Source organism: Hemiscyllium ocellatum, chromosome 15 (genome assembly GCF_020745735.1).
Source record: "Hemiscyllium ocellatum isolate sHemOce1 chromosome 15, sHemOce1.pat.X.cur, whole genome shotgun sequence".
Lineage (NCBI taxonomy): Eukaryota > Metazoa > Chordata > Chondrichthyes > Orectolobiformes > Hemiscylliidae > Hemiscyllium > Hemiscyllium ocellatum.
Window position 1 is genome coordinate 64562882 of NC_083415.1, and position 14897 is coordinate 64577778.

At 43.7% G+C, this 14897-nt stretch overlaps 1 protein-coding gene across 1 annotated transcript in view; it reads right to left on the reverse strand.

Moving 5' to 3' along the window:
- Positions 1-1593: 1593 nt before the first annotated feature.
- LOC132823023 (14-3-3 protein beta/alpha-A-like) overlaps positions 1594-14897 on the reverse strand; it is a 48571-nt gene continuing 35267 nt past the window's right edge. The window contains exons 4-6 of the mRNA XM_060836557.1: positions 12507-12670; positions 8727-8822; positions 1594-3876 (exon numbers count right to left, since the gene is read on the reverse strand). Of these exons, the coding sequence (XP_060692540.1) occupies positions 3820-3876; positions 8727-8822; positions 12507-12670 (317 nt within the window). The 3' untranslated portion in view covers positions 1594-3819. The remainder of the gene's footprint in view (positions 3877-8726; positions 8823-12506; positions 12671-14897) is intronic.

Genomic DNA, 14897 nt, shown 5'->3' on the forward strand with positions numbered 1-14897 from the left:
ATCAGCAACAGTATCCTGTTCCTGAGTGAATACTGATGAAAAGTACTGATTTAATGTCTCTCCAATCTCCTCCGCCTCCACACACAACTTCCCACTACTATCCTTGACTGGACCGATACCTACCCTAGTCATCCTTTTATTCTTGACATACCTATAGAAAGCCTTTGGGTTTTCCCTAATCCTACCAGCTAAAGACTTTTCATGTCCCCTTCTTGCTTCTCTTAGCTCCCTCTTTAGCTCCTTCCTGGCTACCTTATAACTCTCAATCGCCCCAACTGAACCTTCACGCCTCATCTTTACATATGCCGCCTTCTTCCCTTTCACAAGGGACTCCAATTCCTTACTAAACCACGGCTGCCTCACAAGGCCCTTTACACCATGCCTGACTGGTACATACCTATCGAGGACACGCAGTAGCTGCTCCTTGAACAATCCCCACATCTCATTAGTGTTCTTCTCTTGAAGCCTGTTTTTCCAATCCACACATCCTAAGTCATGCCTCACTGCATCATAATTTCCCTGCCCCCAGCTATAGCTCTTGCCCTGCGGCGCACGATTATCCCTCTCCATCACTAAAGTAAAAGTCACCGAGTTGTGGTCACTGTCCCCGAAGTGCTCACCTACCTCCAAGTCTAACACCTGGCCTGGTTCATTACCTAGAACCAAATCCAATATAGCCTCCCCTCTTGTTGGCCTGTCGACATATTGTGTCAGGAAACCCTCCTGCACACATTGTACAAACACCGACCCATCTAATGAACTCGAGCTATAGCTCTCCCAGTCAATATCTGGGAAGTTAAAGTCCCCCATAACAACCACCCTGCTACCTTCACTCTTTTCCTGAATCATCCTCGCAATATTATCCTCTACTTCTCTAGGACTATTAGGAGGCCTGTAGAAAACACCTAACAGGGTGACCTCACCTTTCCTATTTCTAACCTCAGCCCAAACTACCTCAGATGGCAAGTCCTCTTCCATCGTCCATTCCACTGCTGTGATACTGTCTTTGACAAGTAATGCCACGCCTCCCCCTTTTTTACCCCCATGTCTGATCCTACTAAAACATTTGAACCCTGGAACGTGCAACAGCCATTCTTGTCCCTGTTCTACCCACGTCTCTGTAATGGCCACAACATCGAAGTCCCAGGTACCAACCCACGCTGCAAGTTCACCTACCTTATTCCTTATACTTCTGGCATTGAAGTATACACACTTCAATCCACCTTTCTGGTTACAGGCACCCTCCTTAGAGATCGCTGCATTATTCCTAACTTCCCTACACTCAAGGTCTTGTACCCTAAAGCTACAGTCCTGGTTCCCATGCCCCCGCGGAGTTAGTTTAAACCCTCCCAAAGGGAGGGTTTGCACAAAACTTTTCATAATTTCAAACACAGCTATTAAATCTCTTAACCACCAACATTTGAAATAGACAATTTCTCCAGTCCTCACTCTTGGCATTATTGTAATAAATCTTTTCTGCAGCTTCACTAAGGTTTATTTTTTTTATTATTATGTACAAAAGAGACAAAACAGAATTATGGTTGCAATGAACAACATTAACTTCCCCAATGAGACAACACAAGACAACACAAATTACTCATTTGAACCTTTATTAGCTGTTGTGTAGATGTTCTGAATTTATTTTTCCCCACAGTTCACTTAAAAAGGTTTACACAAATTTACTCGTACTTCAAAAAAATTTTTCATATGTTTTGCACTACTGTTACACAATCACGTGCACGCTACAATGGTCACAGAAGTGAATGGAGGCAGAATACTGATCAGTAAAACAAAGCAAAAAAACAGATAGTAGATATATTGATCAGACTGAAGGGTCTGCTCTGTACTCAGTATCAGAGGGCACCTAGAGTTCAATAGCATGTTTGTTCAATCAGAAGTGATTTCAATTGATCATTTCAGTGTACAGTATGTTTTTCAGAAGATGACAAACAAACGTTGCACATAATGGAATGTAATAAACAAAACACAATAGGAAACATTAGGATACTGAATGTTTGCCCATTTCCATCCAAGAACTTTTCCTGCACCACCCCCAAAGATACTGCCAGCCTTTTCCATGCAGCATATGTTAGCAGCCATGATTTCAGAGAACTAACAGACCACTCAATCCACCTCGGTAACCCAGTGGGCTACACTGAGACTGTGCAGCTTATTGGCTGAGAGTGAGCTCATCTTTTACCTACTGGGATAGACCAAGTCAATTAAAGTTACACTGATTTTGCCAAAATTCATACTTAGGCGCAGTATTTTAAATAGGCTGACACAGGATGTGATTAATTCAGATTACATCAATACAAATCTGCGCACATTTCCACACTCATGGTTCTAACTTTGGGAAAAAAAATGTTTAAAAGTACAATTCAGAAAGCAAACAAGAATCACTAGCTGAAGATTTCCCCCCCACTCACCCAAAACAAACCATGGTCTCAACAGCAGAAAGTTACAAGGAAAGGCCTAGGGTTGAGACACAAATCTGAAGGAACGTAACAGCTTAGTATCAAAATATCAAAAATACATTCATATCTTGGTTAGGATTAAAGCAAGATTGGGGAGGTGGAGTTGCTGAAGGTGCCAATTAGTACACCATGTGATTGAGCTTTGTGCAAGTACAAAAAGAGAAATACCAGAAGTTGGCTGCATATGAATGTAAGAAAGAGAATAGCAGCAAAATTGCTGTAATGGTGCAGGGGAATGGGAAGGGGAGCAGAGAGGACAATGAGGAACCCAGAGTAGGGTGAGACAACAGAGCTAATCAATGATCAGAGTCAGGGTATCTCCAAAACACCAAAAACAGAACAAACAAGACAGAACTTAGAAAGTAGTCAGATCAATTGCAGGGACTTGTGGAGAGGAGGAATTGGATGGGAGAGGGGAGAGGAGCCTAGTTTGAGTGAACTTCAACACATGCAGGTCAACCAGCAGCAAAATCAGCACCTGATTGTGCAAAAAGTGGCCCCCAGAGTTAAGAATGCCTGAAATGAGGAAAGCCATCACTATTTTCTTCCCTATAAATTTCCATGATGACCTGAAGAACCTCACTGCTACTGAAAGTGGGATACCCAGCCAGGCACACTGGCAATTATTGCCTCTGCACCTGCCTGATTGTGTGCTCATTGAACTGGGCAGGAGGATGCAGAGGATGGTGGTTGTGTGTGTGTGTGTGAGTGTGAGTGAGTGAGTGAGTGAGTGAGTGAGTGAGTGAGTGAGTGAGTGAGTGAGAGAGAGAGAGAGAGAGAGAGAGAGAGAGAGAGAGAGAGAGAAGAGAGACACACTTGGGCAGGAGTGCGGAATGTAAACCTGAGCTCTATTTAGAAAAGCAAACTCACAAAGTAGGAACCATTCTGCCTTCCAGGGTTGATTACATTAACATGCAGCAAACCCCTCAGCAAGCAGTGCCTGTGGAATACAATTTTTGGTCATTCCTCTCTTCCTGCCCTTACCTTCCTCCAATAAAATCACAGGCTAGGTTAGGCACCTGAAGAATTTCCAACCCAATGGCCAGAAGGTTTCACACCAAGATATCCAGCCAGATAAAGCTAACCATTAAAAGCAGAGTAGCTCACAGTTACCCCTGGTGTTAGATGGCCCCCAGCCCCACGTGTTTTCTCAGTGCATCAGAATGCAGCATGGTGGTGTGAAACTCTGTGCAGCTCAAGGAAATGGTATGCATTGCCTTTTCAAAGAAAAAAAGATCAGAGAGGTACAAGAAAAGGGATGAGGGACTGGGATGGGATAGTTTTGCTGGACAGGAGCAGGTGAGAGTAAATCAGTGGGTAAGTTGCAAGTGTAACAAATGTTTTAGCTCTGCCCATCACTAGGTTCCTGATCTTCACCCTGGTTGTCTGATGTCCACAACTGTAAAATAAGAGACAAAAAGATATATTAAAGACAAAATCAATAGAATAACCATACATTGGTAGGAACAAACAAAACGTGCTTATGCACTTAAGACCATTACAGTAAGCTTCAAGTAGAGAGATGGGTAGATCCAGTGAGGAAAACAAAGGATATTACTTTAGTGGATTAGGAGTTAGAGATTAGCTATTGCTCAAACATTTGTTAACCACAACAATTCAATTTCACTTCCCTGTTCTTTTATAATCATAAATAATCATTTCATTTGAGTTCACATCTTCTTTTGTAAAGATAAGTTTCTGCTTTGAACTGGTATTGCTCATATTGAGTTTCTTGCCATTTCCATTCACCTTAAGTCAGATACTTTCTGAACTCCATGCCAGTGAATAAAAACCAACATTTTTAAAGTGGCTCGTCTCACTGTCCCTCTATCCCACCTGCTGTTCTGGTGGCATTCCCCATCCCCCACAGTTAGCATACACTCCCTCAAGTACTGTGAATTATTAGTCCAGAAACACAACCTCTTCACCAGTGTAACATTTAATATATCGAGTACTGGAGGAAGCCTATCTGGGCTGGACACAGTCATGCAGTACAGAAGAGGACTGTCAGTCCATTGAGCCTGCACTGACAAATACTATTAAATTTACACTAATACCAGTTTCCTGAACTGGTCCATAGCCTTCAGTGCTATGACATTTCAAATGCTCATCCAAGTACTTCTTAAAAAGGTTGAGAAGTTTCCTGCCTCAACTCCCCTCCCAGACAGTGCATTCTAGAAGGAGAAAGTGAGGACTGCAGATGCTGGAGATCAGAGCTGAAAATGTGTTGCTGGAAAAGCACAGCAGGTCAGGCAGCATCCAAGGAGCAGGAGAATCGAAGTTTCCTGAAGAAGGGCTCATGCCCGAAATGTCGAATTTCCTGCTTCTTGGATGCTGCCTGACCTGCTGCGTTTTTCCAGCAACACATTTTCAGCTCAGTGCATTCTAGAATCCAGTCACCTTCTGGAGGAAAAAAACCTTCCCCAAATCCCTCCTAAACCTCTGCCTTTCACCTTAAGGTTATGCCTTGTTGGATATTTTCTAATCAACCAGTTCAGTTTTGCAACAAATGGGATTAGAACACAAGAACACCATGCTACAGAGCCTTCATTCACAGCAGAGTGGGAACCTGATTGAAGAGTAAAAGATTGAGGGGCATGGACAAGGTGAATAGAAAGCAGCTGTCCTCCTTAGTTGAAGCATTAACAACTACTTGCTATTCATCTTGTCCATGCCTCTCAATCTTGTACACCTTCAATCAAGTCCCCACTCTGCCCTAAAGAAGGAACCTGAACTTATCTTGGTAGATAAAATGCTCCATCTTGGTGAATCTCCTCTGCACTCACTCCAGTGTCATCTCATCCTTCCTATAGTGCAGTGACCAGAAGTGCACCCTATACCTCTACCGTGGCCTAGGTTTTGTACAGCTCCAATATAACCTCCCTGGTCTTACAATCTATGCTATGACTGATAAAAAGCATGCCTTAACTAACCGAATACACTGCCCTGCTGTCTGCAGATCCCTGAACAGAAGGACCCCAAGATCCGTCTGCTCCTGACCTTACTACTGTCCTGACATTAAAGTAATCCCTTGAGTTGTTACTTCTATCAAGTGTAGGACACTTTTCAGAGTTAAATTCTATCTACCACTGATCTGCTCACCTGACCAATTGTCTATATCCTCCTTTAAACTAAAGACCTTTTTCCTCACCTGTCAACCATCAGCCAACTTTTCTGTCAGTCACAAACTTACTCATTATTTACCCAAAATGTTCTTCTATAATGTTTATGTATAATACGAACAATAAGGAACCCAGCACTGATCCCCATGGTGCACCGTAGTCACTGGGTTCCAGTCACACAATCACAGAACTGTGTAGCACAGGAATGGGCCCTTGGGCCCACTATGTATTGCTGAACATTATGCCAAATTAAACTAATCTATTCTGCCTGCCCTTGGTCCATTCCTTGTATATTCACATGCTTATCTATAAGTCCCTTAAACACCCCAATTCTATCTGCTTTCACGACCAACCCTGGCAGCACGTTCCAGACTCCTACCACTCTTAGAAAAAAACTTGCCGCTCACGTGTCCTTTGACCTTTCCCCATCTCACTTTAAATGAATGCCCCTTAGTATTAGACATTTCAACCTAAGACTTAACAGTCAATCCTTTTCCCCCAATCTATGCAACTTAATAGAAGTCTATAAAATTAAGTCTCTCCTCAGCTTCTGCTGTTCCAGAGAAAACAGCACGTGTTTTCTAATCTCTCCTTATGGCTCAGTTTCCTATTAGCACACATTGTCTCCTGATACTAAGCCAACTTCCCAAATTAACCTGAATTCCATGAGTTTTCACTTGCTTTATCAGTCATCCACGTGAAATCTGATCAAACAAAGCCTTTGCTGAAATCCATAGTAAACGATATCTACTGCACTATACTCATTTACACTAGTGATTACCCTCTCAAAAAATTCAAACATCTGAGGCACTACTTACCTCTGACAAAGCCATACTATCCCTATCAAAGCTTGCACCTCCAAGGTTACAGTAATTCTCTCCTTTAGAAGTTTCTCCAACAATTCCTCTACTACAGATGCGAGTGTCACCATTCTGAGTTTCCCTGGTTTATCTCCACCACCCTTCTTACAAAGTGGAACCACATTAGCAGTCCTCCAGTCCACTGGCACCTCCTTTGTGGTCCTTCCTTGTCTTCTATTGAAGCTTGCGACAGAACTCATCCAGATCTGGGGAACTATTTGCTTTTAAATCTGTCAAAACTTCCATTCACTCCTCTCTCCCCATAATAAACTGCTCAGAAACCTCATTGCGTCCTCCCCATTTCAGTACCTACATACTCCTTCTCCTGACGAAGATAAACGTGAAGTACTCATTTACCAAGATCCTCCAGCTTCAGGCACAGATTGCTCCCTTGGTTCCTAACAGGGCCCTACTCTTTCCCTGTTCCCTTTGATATATTTGCAAAATTGAGACTTGTAGACACTTCTTGCTTTTAAATTTTAAATCACTTACCATCTCTTGCTGCCAACTGTATCCCTATGTTTGTCTTTTGCCTACTCATGTTAGATTGACATCTATAGAACATAGAAAAATACAGCGCAGTACAGGCCCTTCGGCCCTCGATATTGCGCCGATCCAAGCCCACCTAACCTACATTAGCCCACTATCCTCCATATGCCTATCCAATGCCTGTTTAAATGCCCATAAAGAGGGAGAGTCCACCACTGCTACTGGCAGGGCATTCCATGAACTCACAACCCGCTGCGTAAAGAATCTACCCCTAATGTCAGTTCTATATCTACCACCCCTTAATTTAAAGCTATGCCCCCTAGTAATATCTGACTCCACAAGTGGAAAAAGGTTCTCATGGTCAACCCTACCTAAACCCCTAATCATCTTGTACACCTCTATCAAGTCACCCCTAAACCTTCTTTTCTCCAATGAAAACAGCCCCAAGTGCCTCAGCCTTTCCTCATATGATCTTCCTACCATACCAGGCAACATCCTGGTAAACCTCCTCTGCACCCGTTCCAGTGCCTCCACATCCTTCCTATAGTATGGCGTCCAAAACTGCACACAATACTCCAGATGTGGCCGCACCAGAGTCTTATACAACTGCAACATGACCTCAGGACTCCGGAACTCAATTCCTCTACCAATAAAGCCCAGTACACCATATGCCTTCTTCACAGCACTATTTACCTGGGTGGCAACTTTCAGAGATCTGTGTACATGGACACCAAGATCCCTCTGCTCATCCACACTACCAAGTATCCGACCATTAGCCCAGTACTCTCTCAGGTAAGCAGTACAAGGGACAGCAAATGGATGTTAATGTGGTGTGGTATGAGGTTATATACTTCAGATGTAACTACAATCTATGTAGGGAGGGTGAAGGAGTCTCAATGAACAAAAACCAACTTATAGTAGGTGATCATAAGTAGTTCAGAGTGTAAAGTGAGAAGGCTCTGCTGTCAATTTAACACCTTCCGTACTCAGTAGGGAGTCCAACAATTTCAGATTATCATCTGCATTCCATTTTTGTGTACAACATCTATTGGTAGAATCATAGCATCCCTACAGTGCAGAAAGAGGTCATTTGACCCATTCAGTCAGCACCAACCCTCTGAACAGCATCCCATGCTGACCCCTGCCCTATCTCTGCATTCACCATGCACTAAACCACCCACCCTACACCTCCCTGACTATATGGACAATCTAACATGGCCAATCCACCTAACCTGTGCATCTTTTGACTAAGATGAAACCAGAACATCCAGAGGAAATACATGCAAACACGGTGAGAACATGCAAAATCCACACAGACACAGTCACCCAGGGTTGGAATTAAATCCAGGATCCTGGAGCGGAGAGGCACCAGTGCTAACCACTGAGCCACTAGTGATTCTGCAGTTGTCATTTGCACTTCTTAATCCACTTTTGGTCCTATTACCACTCCCTTTTTGTCACTTAAACTCTCCTGCTTCCACCCCAAGCTTTTCTTTTGCTTCTTCTTCCCTGCCCACACTCCTGACCTTGCCCCAGTACTTGCTTAATGATTTAACTATTTTTAAGTTTTTCTGGATTTTTTAAAAAGGAAACAGAACTGCTGTAAAGCACAGAAAGCATGAAAACATAAACCAATTTACCTCACGTTGCCAGTATTTCATTCTCAAACTGAAAGCTTTAGAAACATAATACAAATAACCTACAGAGGGCAATCTCACTTCTTCAAGTAAATTGTCTGCAATTTAATCTCTGGGAGTTTATCCCCCAGTCATACGTACAGTTAAATTGTCCCGAAGTAACTGCATAATCAAGGTGCTGTCTTTGTACGAATCATCAGCCAACTGGTCCAGCTCTGCAATTGCATCATCGAATGCCTGCAAACACAAAGCAAGGGGAGATTCGTTATCATTGCACTGCAGGAGTACAGAGCAACCTGCAGTCAGCCAATTGCAACAGCTATTGAGGAAGCTGCCTGGAAAGTCAGCTGCTGAATGCAAATTTTAGTTGAACAATGTCCTTGGGGGAAAAAAAAATCACCACACAACATGGGAAAAAAAAATACAGTTGAGCTGTGAGGAGAGGTTGAGTGGAATGGGGCTGTTTTCCCTGGAGCGTCAGAGGCTAAGGGGTGACCTTGTGGAGGTTTATAAAATCATGAAGGATCTGGATAGGATAAATATGTAAGGTCTTTTCCCTGGGGTGGGGGAATCCAGAACTAGACTGCATAGGTTTAGGATGAGAGGGAAAAATATATAAAAGAGACCTGAGGGACAACATTTTCATGCAGAGGGTGGTACATGTATGGAATGAGCTGCCAGAGGATGTGGTGGAGGCTGGTACAATTGCAACATTTAAGAGGCAGTTGGATGGGTATATGAATAGGAAGGGTTTGGAGAGATATGGGCCAGGTACTGGCAGGTGGGACTAGATTGGGTTGGGATATCTGGTCGGCATGGATGGGTTAACCGAAGGGTCTGTTTCCGTGCTGTGCATTTCTATAACTCTATAAACATACTCTGTTGCCAGTTTTAACTAGAAGTCTTTATCATTCCTCCTAATAACGCCTCATTTTGACTGATCCTTGCCATAGATACCTACAACTAGCCTGTTCCTTCACTCCTCCTTGGTTACATATTTGACATTCACGATTGCTTGCTTTTGGTGCTGCAACTGCAGCAGGAATATTCCTGAACATCAGTATCTGCAGTACTGGGCATTTCAAAGCCCAGAACCAATAGATAGTTGCTTGAATTAAAGATGGTGCAGACCTAGGGGAAAAAAAAACAGACAGTGACAGGGAGCTGGTTTGAAGGGTGAGTGAATGAGGTATCAAGTCCTGTGGGAGAGCAATACTGGAATATCGCTTGACATGGACTGAGGGAGGAGGTAGTGAGGGCTTGGAGATGTTCTATGCTCGTGTAGGCAGTGAAGGCAAAAGTCAGAGGAACTGGTACACTGTAACTCAGATCAGAGAGTGTGGCGAAGATAGTGGGCACAGTGCTGAGAATATTGACTGGTACTGGTCCTGAGGTAGCAATGCCATTCCACACCAGGCATTATTTCAGACCCAACCGTGTACTGGCAACTGTGAAGGAGGTAACAGGTACATACGAAGAGAGAGATCACCAGTGGGAAAGCTGTATGCAGATGCAGTGACAAGGGGGCATTTTAAAAAAAAACAAACATTCATGGGACGTGGGTGTCACTGACTATGCCAGCATTTATTTCCCATCCCCAACCACTCTGAGGGCACTGAAGTCACATGGATCTGGAGGTATATGCAGATCAGACCAGACAAGGTCAGCTCTAAGGAATGGTCATTCAACCTGAAATAACTGATTTCTCTCCAAAGATGCTGCCAGACCAGCTGAGCTTTTCCAGTGACTTCATTTTTTTGTTTTGGATAAGGACAGCAGTCCCCTTCCCTGAAAAGATGTCATTGTCAGAAAAACCCATCTGGTTCAATCATTAGACCCTTAATTCCGGATCTTTATTGAATTTAAATTCCTCCATCTGCCATTGTAGGATTTAAACCTGGTCCCTAAACATTTCCCAAGTTTATGGATGTATAGGTAGCTCAGTGGTTAGCATGTTGCATCACAGCGCCAGGGACTCTTGTACAATTCCAACCTTAGGCGACTGTGCAAACACCACATAGATTGTCTCTCAGTGTCTGCGTCAGGGTCTCCTCCGGGTACGCCCATTTCCTTCCACAATCCAAAGATGTGCAGGTTAGGTGAATTGGCCATGCTGAATCGCCCATAGTGTTCAGGGATGTGTATGCTAGATGCATTAGTAAGGGGTAAAGGTAGAGAAATAGGGAAGGGGAACGAGTCTGGGTGGGTTACTCCTTGGAGGGTTGGTGTGGACTTTTGACCAAATGGCCTGTTTCCACACTGTTGGGATTCTATGAATAGTTTAGTGATAATACCATTAGGCCATCACTAGCCCTTTTGCATATGCAATAATGATCAGCTCCCAAATTTCTATGGTTACTTATAATGTGTCAGCAACCATTTGGCACTTTGTAATGTGTTTCCTCCAACTGGAACAATTTGCCTACTTGTTCTCACCCCAACCTTGCATAAAGCAAGTTCAGTAAGAGTGCTTTCTCTCTGCCAGACACTACTAGTTAAGAACCCAAATTTAGAATTCTTCAATTTGGACATACGGTATTTTAGATTTCTCAGGCAGAAATGAAAGTACAAATGCAACATAGTTCCCCTTAGGTCAACCCTAACCACCTGTTGTGCTTTTGAAACCCACCTGAGAACAGGAATACAAACCTATAGCCTGTAGTATTCTTGCCAAGGAGACGATGCAGCACCTGCTGGATTCAGCTGACACCGTGCTTTGTGATCAGCTGGTTTTGGGTTCAAACACCAATTCTAAATTAAGTGTGAAGACTAAAGTCATTCTGAAAGAAAGTACTGGGGCAATGCTGCATTGTCAGTGCTCCCCATTGCTGGAAGGTTAAAGATGCCACATCACTGTTGGCTGAGCAGACTGATCACCATATTCAAAACAGTAAAACAGGTTGTTCAGCTTTGTGCTGCTGGGATCCTGGTTTGCATACAATGGCTGGGTTGAGCTGCAAAACAGTCACAATCTTTCGTTTAAGATTAATTTACTACCTTCACAAATGCAAAGTCATCCCAAACTTGACCTATTGAGAGTACACAGAGGACGTCCTGATCTCCAACCTTGCTCCATCATTCCTGGTTAAGTAATGTCTGGATTCTAAAATTCGCAGTTTTATTTCTGGTTTCCTCCACAGGCAAACTTACCAAACCCTTCAACTTTTGGCGACGAGTGCAAATATTGGGTAAAGTTTTTACATGGCTCTGGTGCTCCTACAGTTGACTAACCTACCACCAAGTTCAGTGAGGTGACTCCAACTTGGATGGCACAATGGTTTGGTCTTAACTGCAGTATTGTGTCCAGATCAGAATGCCACACTTTAGGAAGGATGTGAAAGCATCAGAGAGAGTACAGTTCCATTCAAGAAAATGATAAGGAATAAAGAACTTCAGTTGTGCAGACTAGTTAGAGAAGTTGGGAGGTTTTCCTTGAAGTCTTGATTTTGGTAGAAGTTTAAGGTTTTCAAAATTCTGAATACAGACTAGACAGGGAGGAAAATCTTCATGCAGGGAGTGCACAGAACCCAGAATGTAATGCTCGTCAATGTGGTGCAGGCAGTTTCATTCACGACACGAGGAAGAATTAGAGATCACCTGAAAAAAGGGAAGACTGCGAAGTGCTCCATGGAATGGATTTGCAAGTGGCTCTGGGTGATCATTTCCTACCAATAACCAGACCAGACAACTGGCCAACAGCCTTCTCCTGCTATTAGGAATAGATCTAATCAAGAGAGAAATGTGCAACAGGACCAGAGAGGGGCTGAGGTTTATTTTTTGTATGGGATAGTGGGGGAGAGTGAAGAGAAGAGCCTTGGCTGAACGGATCCACGGCACACTAATTGTGAGAAGAGTTCTGATGACAGCTAGGAGGCAGTGGTGCGATATCACACCTTAAATAGTTCCTGGGTATTCACTTACTGTTTTAGCCAGATTGCACGCCTTCTCAGGATCATTCAGGATCTCATAATAGAACACGGAGAAGTTGAGAGCCAAGCCAAGTCGGATGGGATGTGTCGACTCCATTTTTGTGACACACATATCAAATGCCTCCTGATAGGCCGCCTGCGAGTTTTCCACCGTGGCTTTGAGAAGGAGAAGAAATTATTGTTGAAGTAGAGACTTATACACATGCACACAGGTCAGAAATTACCCAGGCATTACAACTACCTATTACAAACAGATGTCTTTTCAACACTGCAGGTTCACTGACCTCAACTGGTCTATCATAGAGTTTATGCATCATGTCCCATTTTATTCCATTCTGCCAGCATGCAGTTTGACTTGTTTCTCCTTCACCTGTCTAGATAAATCTCATATCCACTCTATTCACCCCAACTATTCGGTGGTGCGTCACTCCTCTTCTGACTCCTCAAAAGCCTGCCCACCATCTACATACAAGAGTGTGATAGAATACTCTCCACTTGCCTGGATGGGTGCAGCTTCAACAACATTCAAGAATCTGGGCATTGCTCAAAACAAAGCAGTCTGCTTGACAGCCTATCCACAACCTTTAACATGCATTGCCCGCATCACCAATGCATAGCAGCAGCTGCAGCGTGTTATAAATAGAGGATGTGCTGCAGGAATTCATCAAGGTGTTGTGGAGAGCACCTTCCAAACCTACCACCTCAGCATCTAGAAGGACAAGAGCAGCAGATGGGAACAATGCTCCCTGCAAGTTTTCCTGCATCACCACTCTGCCTCAGAACTACCTCAGTATCCCTGGGGTATGATCCTGAATTCCTTAATAGCATGGTGGATGCAGTACATCCTGTGTACTGCTGTGGTCAAAATAGCACACTGCTATTAAGGGACGTTAGAGGTGGACAATAAATGCCAGCATAGCCAGTGATGCCCACAGCCTATGAATAAATATGCTCCTTAAATCAAAAAAATGACAGGGCTCTTTTCTCAGTAACTTGCGACCTTTTGTTAGATTGAAGGGGATTATATAAATGTAAGTTGTTATTACCCAAAAAGGGGGCAGTACAGTGGCTCAGTGGTTAGCACTGCTGCCTCACAGCACCAGGGTTCCAGGTTCGATTCCAGCCTCGGGCGACTGTCTGTGTGGAGTTTGCACACTCTCCCAGTGTCGGTGTGGGTTTCCTTTGGGTGCTCCGGTTTCCTCACACATTTCAAAGATGTGCAAGTCAGGTGAGCTGGCCATGCTAAATTGCCCATAGTGTTAGGTCAGAGGGAAATGGGTCTGGGTGGGTTACTTGTCGGCGGGTCAGTGTGGACTTGTTGGGGTGAAGGGCCTGTTTCCACACTGTAGGAAATCTAAAAAGTGGATTCAACCTCATTAAGAAATTTATGAGTTTCAATTAAACACTGAGTTGAAAATAAAAGATATGAGAAAACAAAACCAAACAGTTGGGGTCCAACGATTATTGGTTGTCTGATTCTAAAATTTTGATCAGCTGTACCCGAGAACTCTATGGGAAGCTAGAGAAGTGATTGCTGGGCCTCTTGCTGAGATATTTGTATCATCGATAATCACAGATGAGGTGCCGGAAGATTGGAGGTTGGCTAACGTGGTGCCACTGTTTAAAGAAGGGCGGTAAAGACAAGCCAGGGAACTATAGACCAGTGAGCCTGACCTCAGTGGTGGGCAAGTTGTTGGAGGGAATCCTGAGGGACAGGATATACATGTATTTGGAAAGGCAAGGACTGATTAGGTATAGTAAACATGGCTTTGTGCGTGGGAAATCATGTCTCTCAAACTTGATTGAGTTTTTTGAAGAAGTAATAAAGAAGACTGATGAGGGCGGAGCAGTAGATATGATCTACATGGATTTCAGTAAGGCGTTCAACAAGGTTCCCCATGGGAGACTGATTAGCAAGGTTAGATCTCATGGAATACAGGGAGAACTAGCCATTTGGATACAGAACTGGCTCAAAAGGTAGAAGACAGAGGGTGGTGGTGGAGGGTTATTTTTCAGACTGGAGACCTGTGACCAGTGGAGTGCCACAAGGATCGTTGCTGATTCCTCTACATTTTGTCATTTACATAAATGATTTGGATGAGAGCATAAGAGGTACAGTTGTAAGTTTGCGGATGACACCAAAATTGGGGGTGTAGTGGACAGTGAAGAGGGTTACTTCAGATTACAACAGGATCTTGACCAGATGGGCCAATGGGCTGAGAAGTGGCAGATGGAGTTTAATTCAGATAAATGCGAGGCGCTGCATTTTGGGAAAGCAAATCTTAGCAGGTCGTATACACTTAATGGTAAGGTCCTAGGGAGTGTTGCTGAACAAAGAGACCTTGGAGTGCAGGTTCATAGCTCCTTGAAAGTGGAGTCGCAG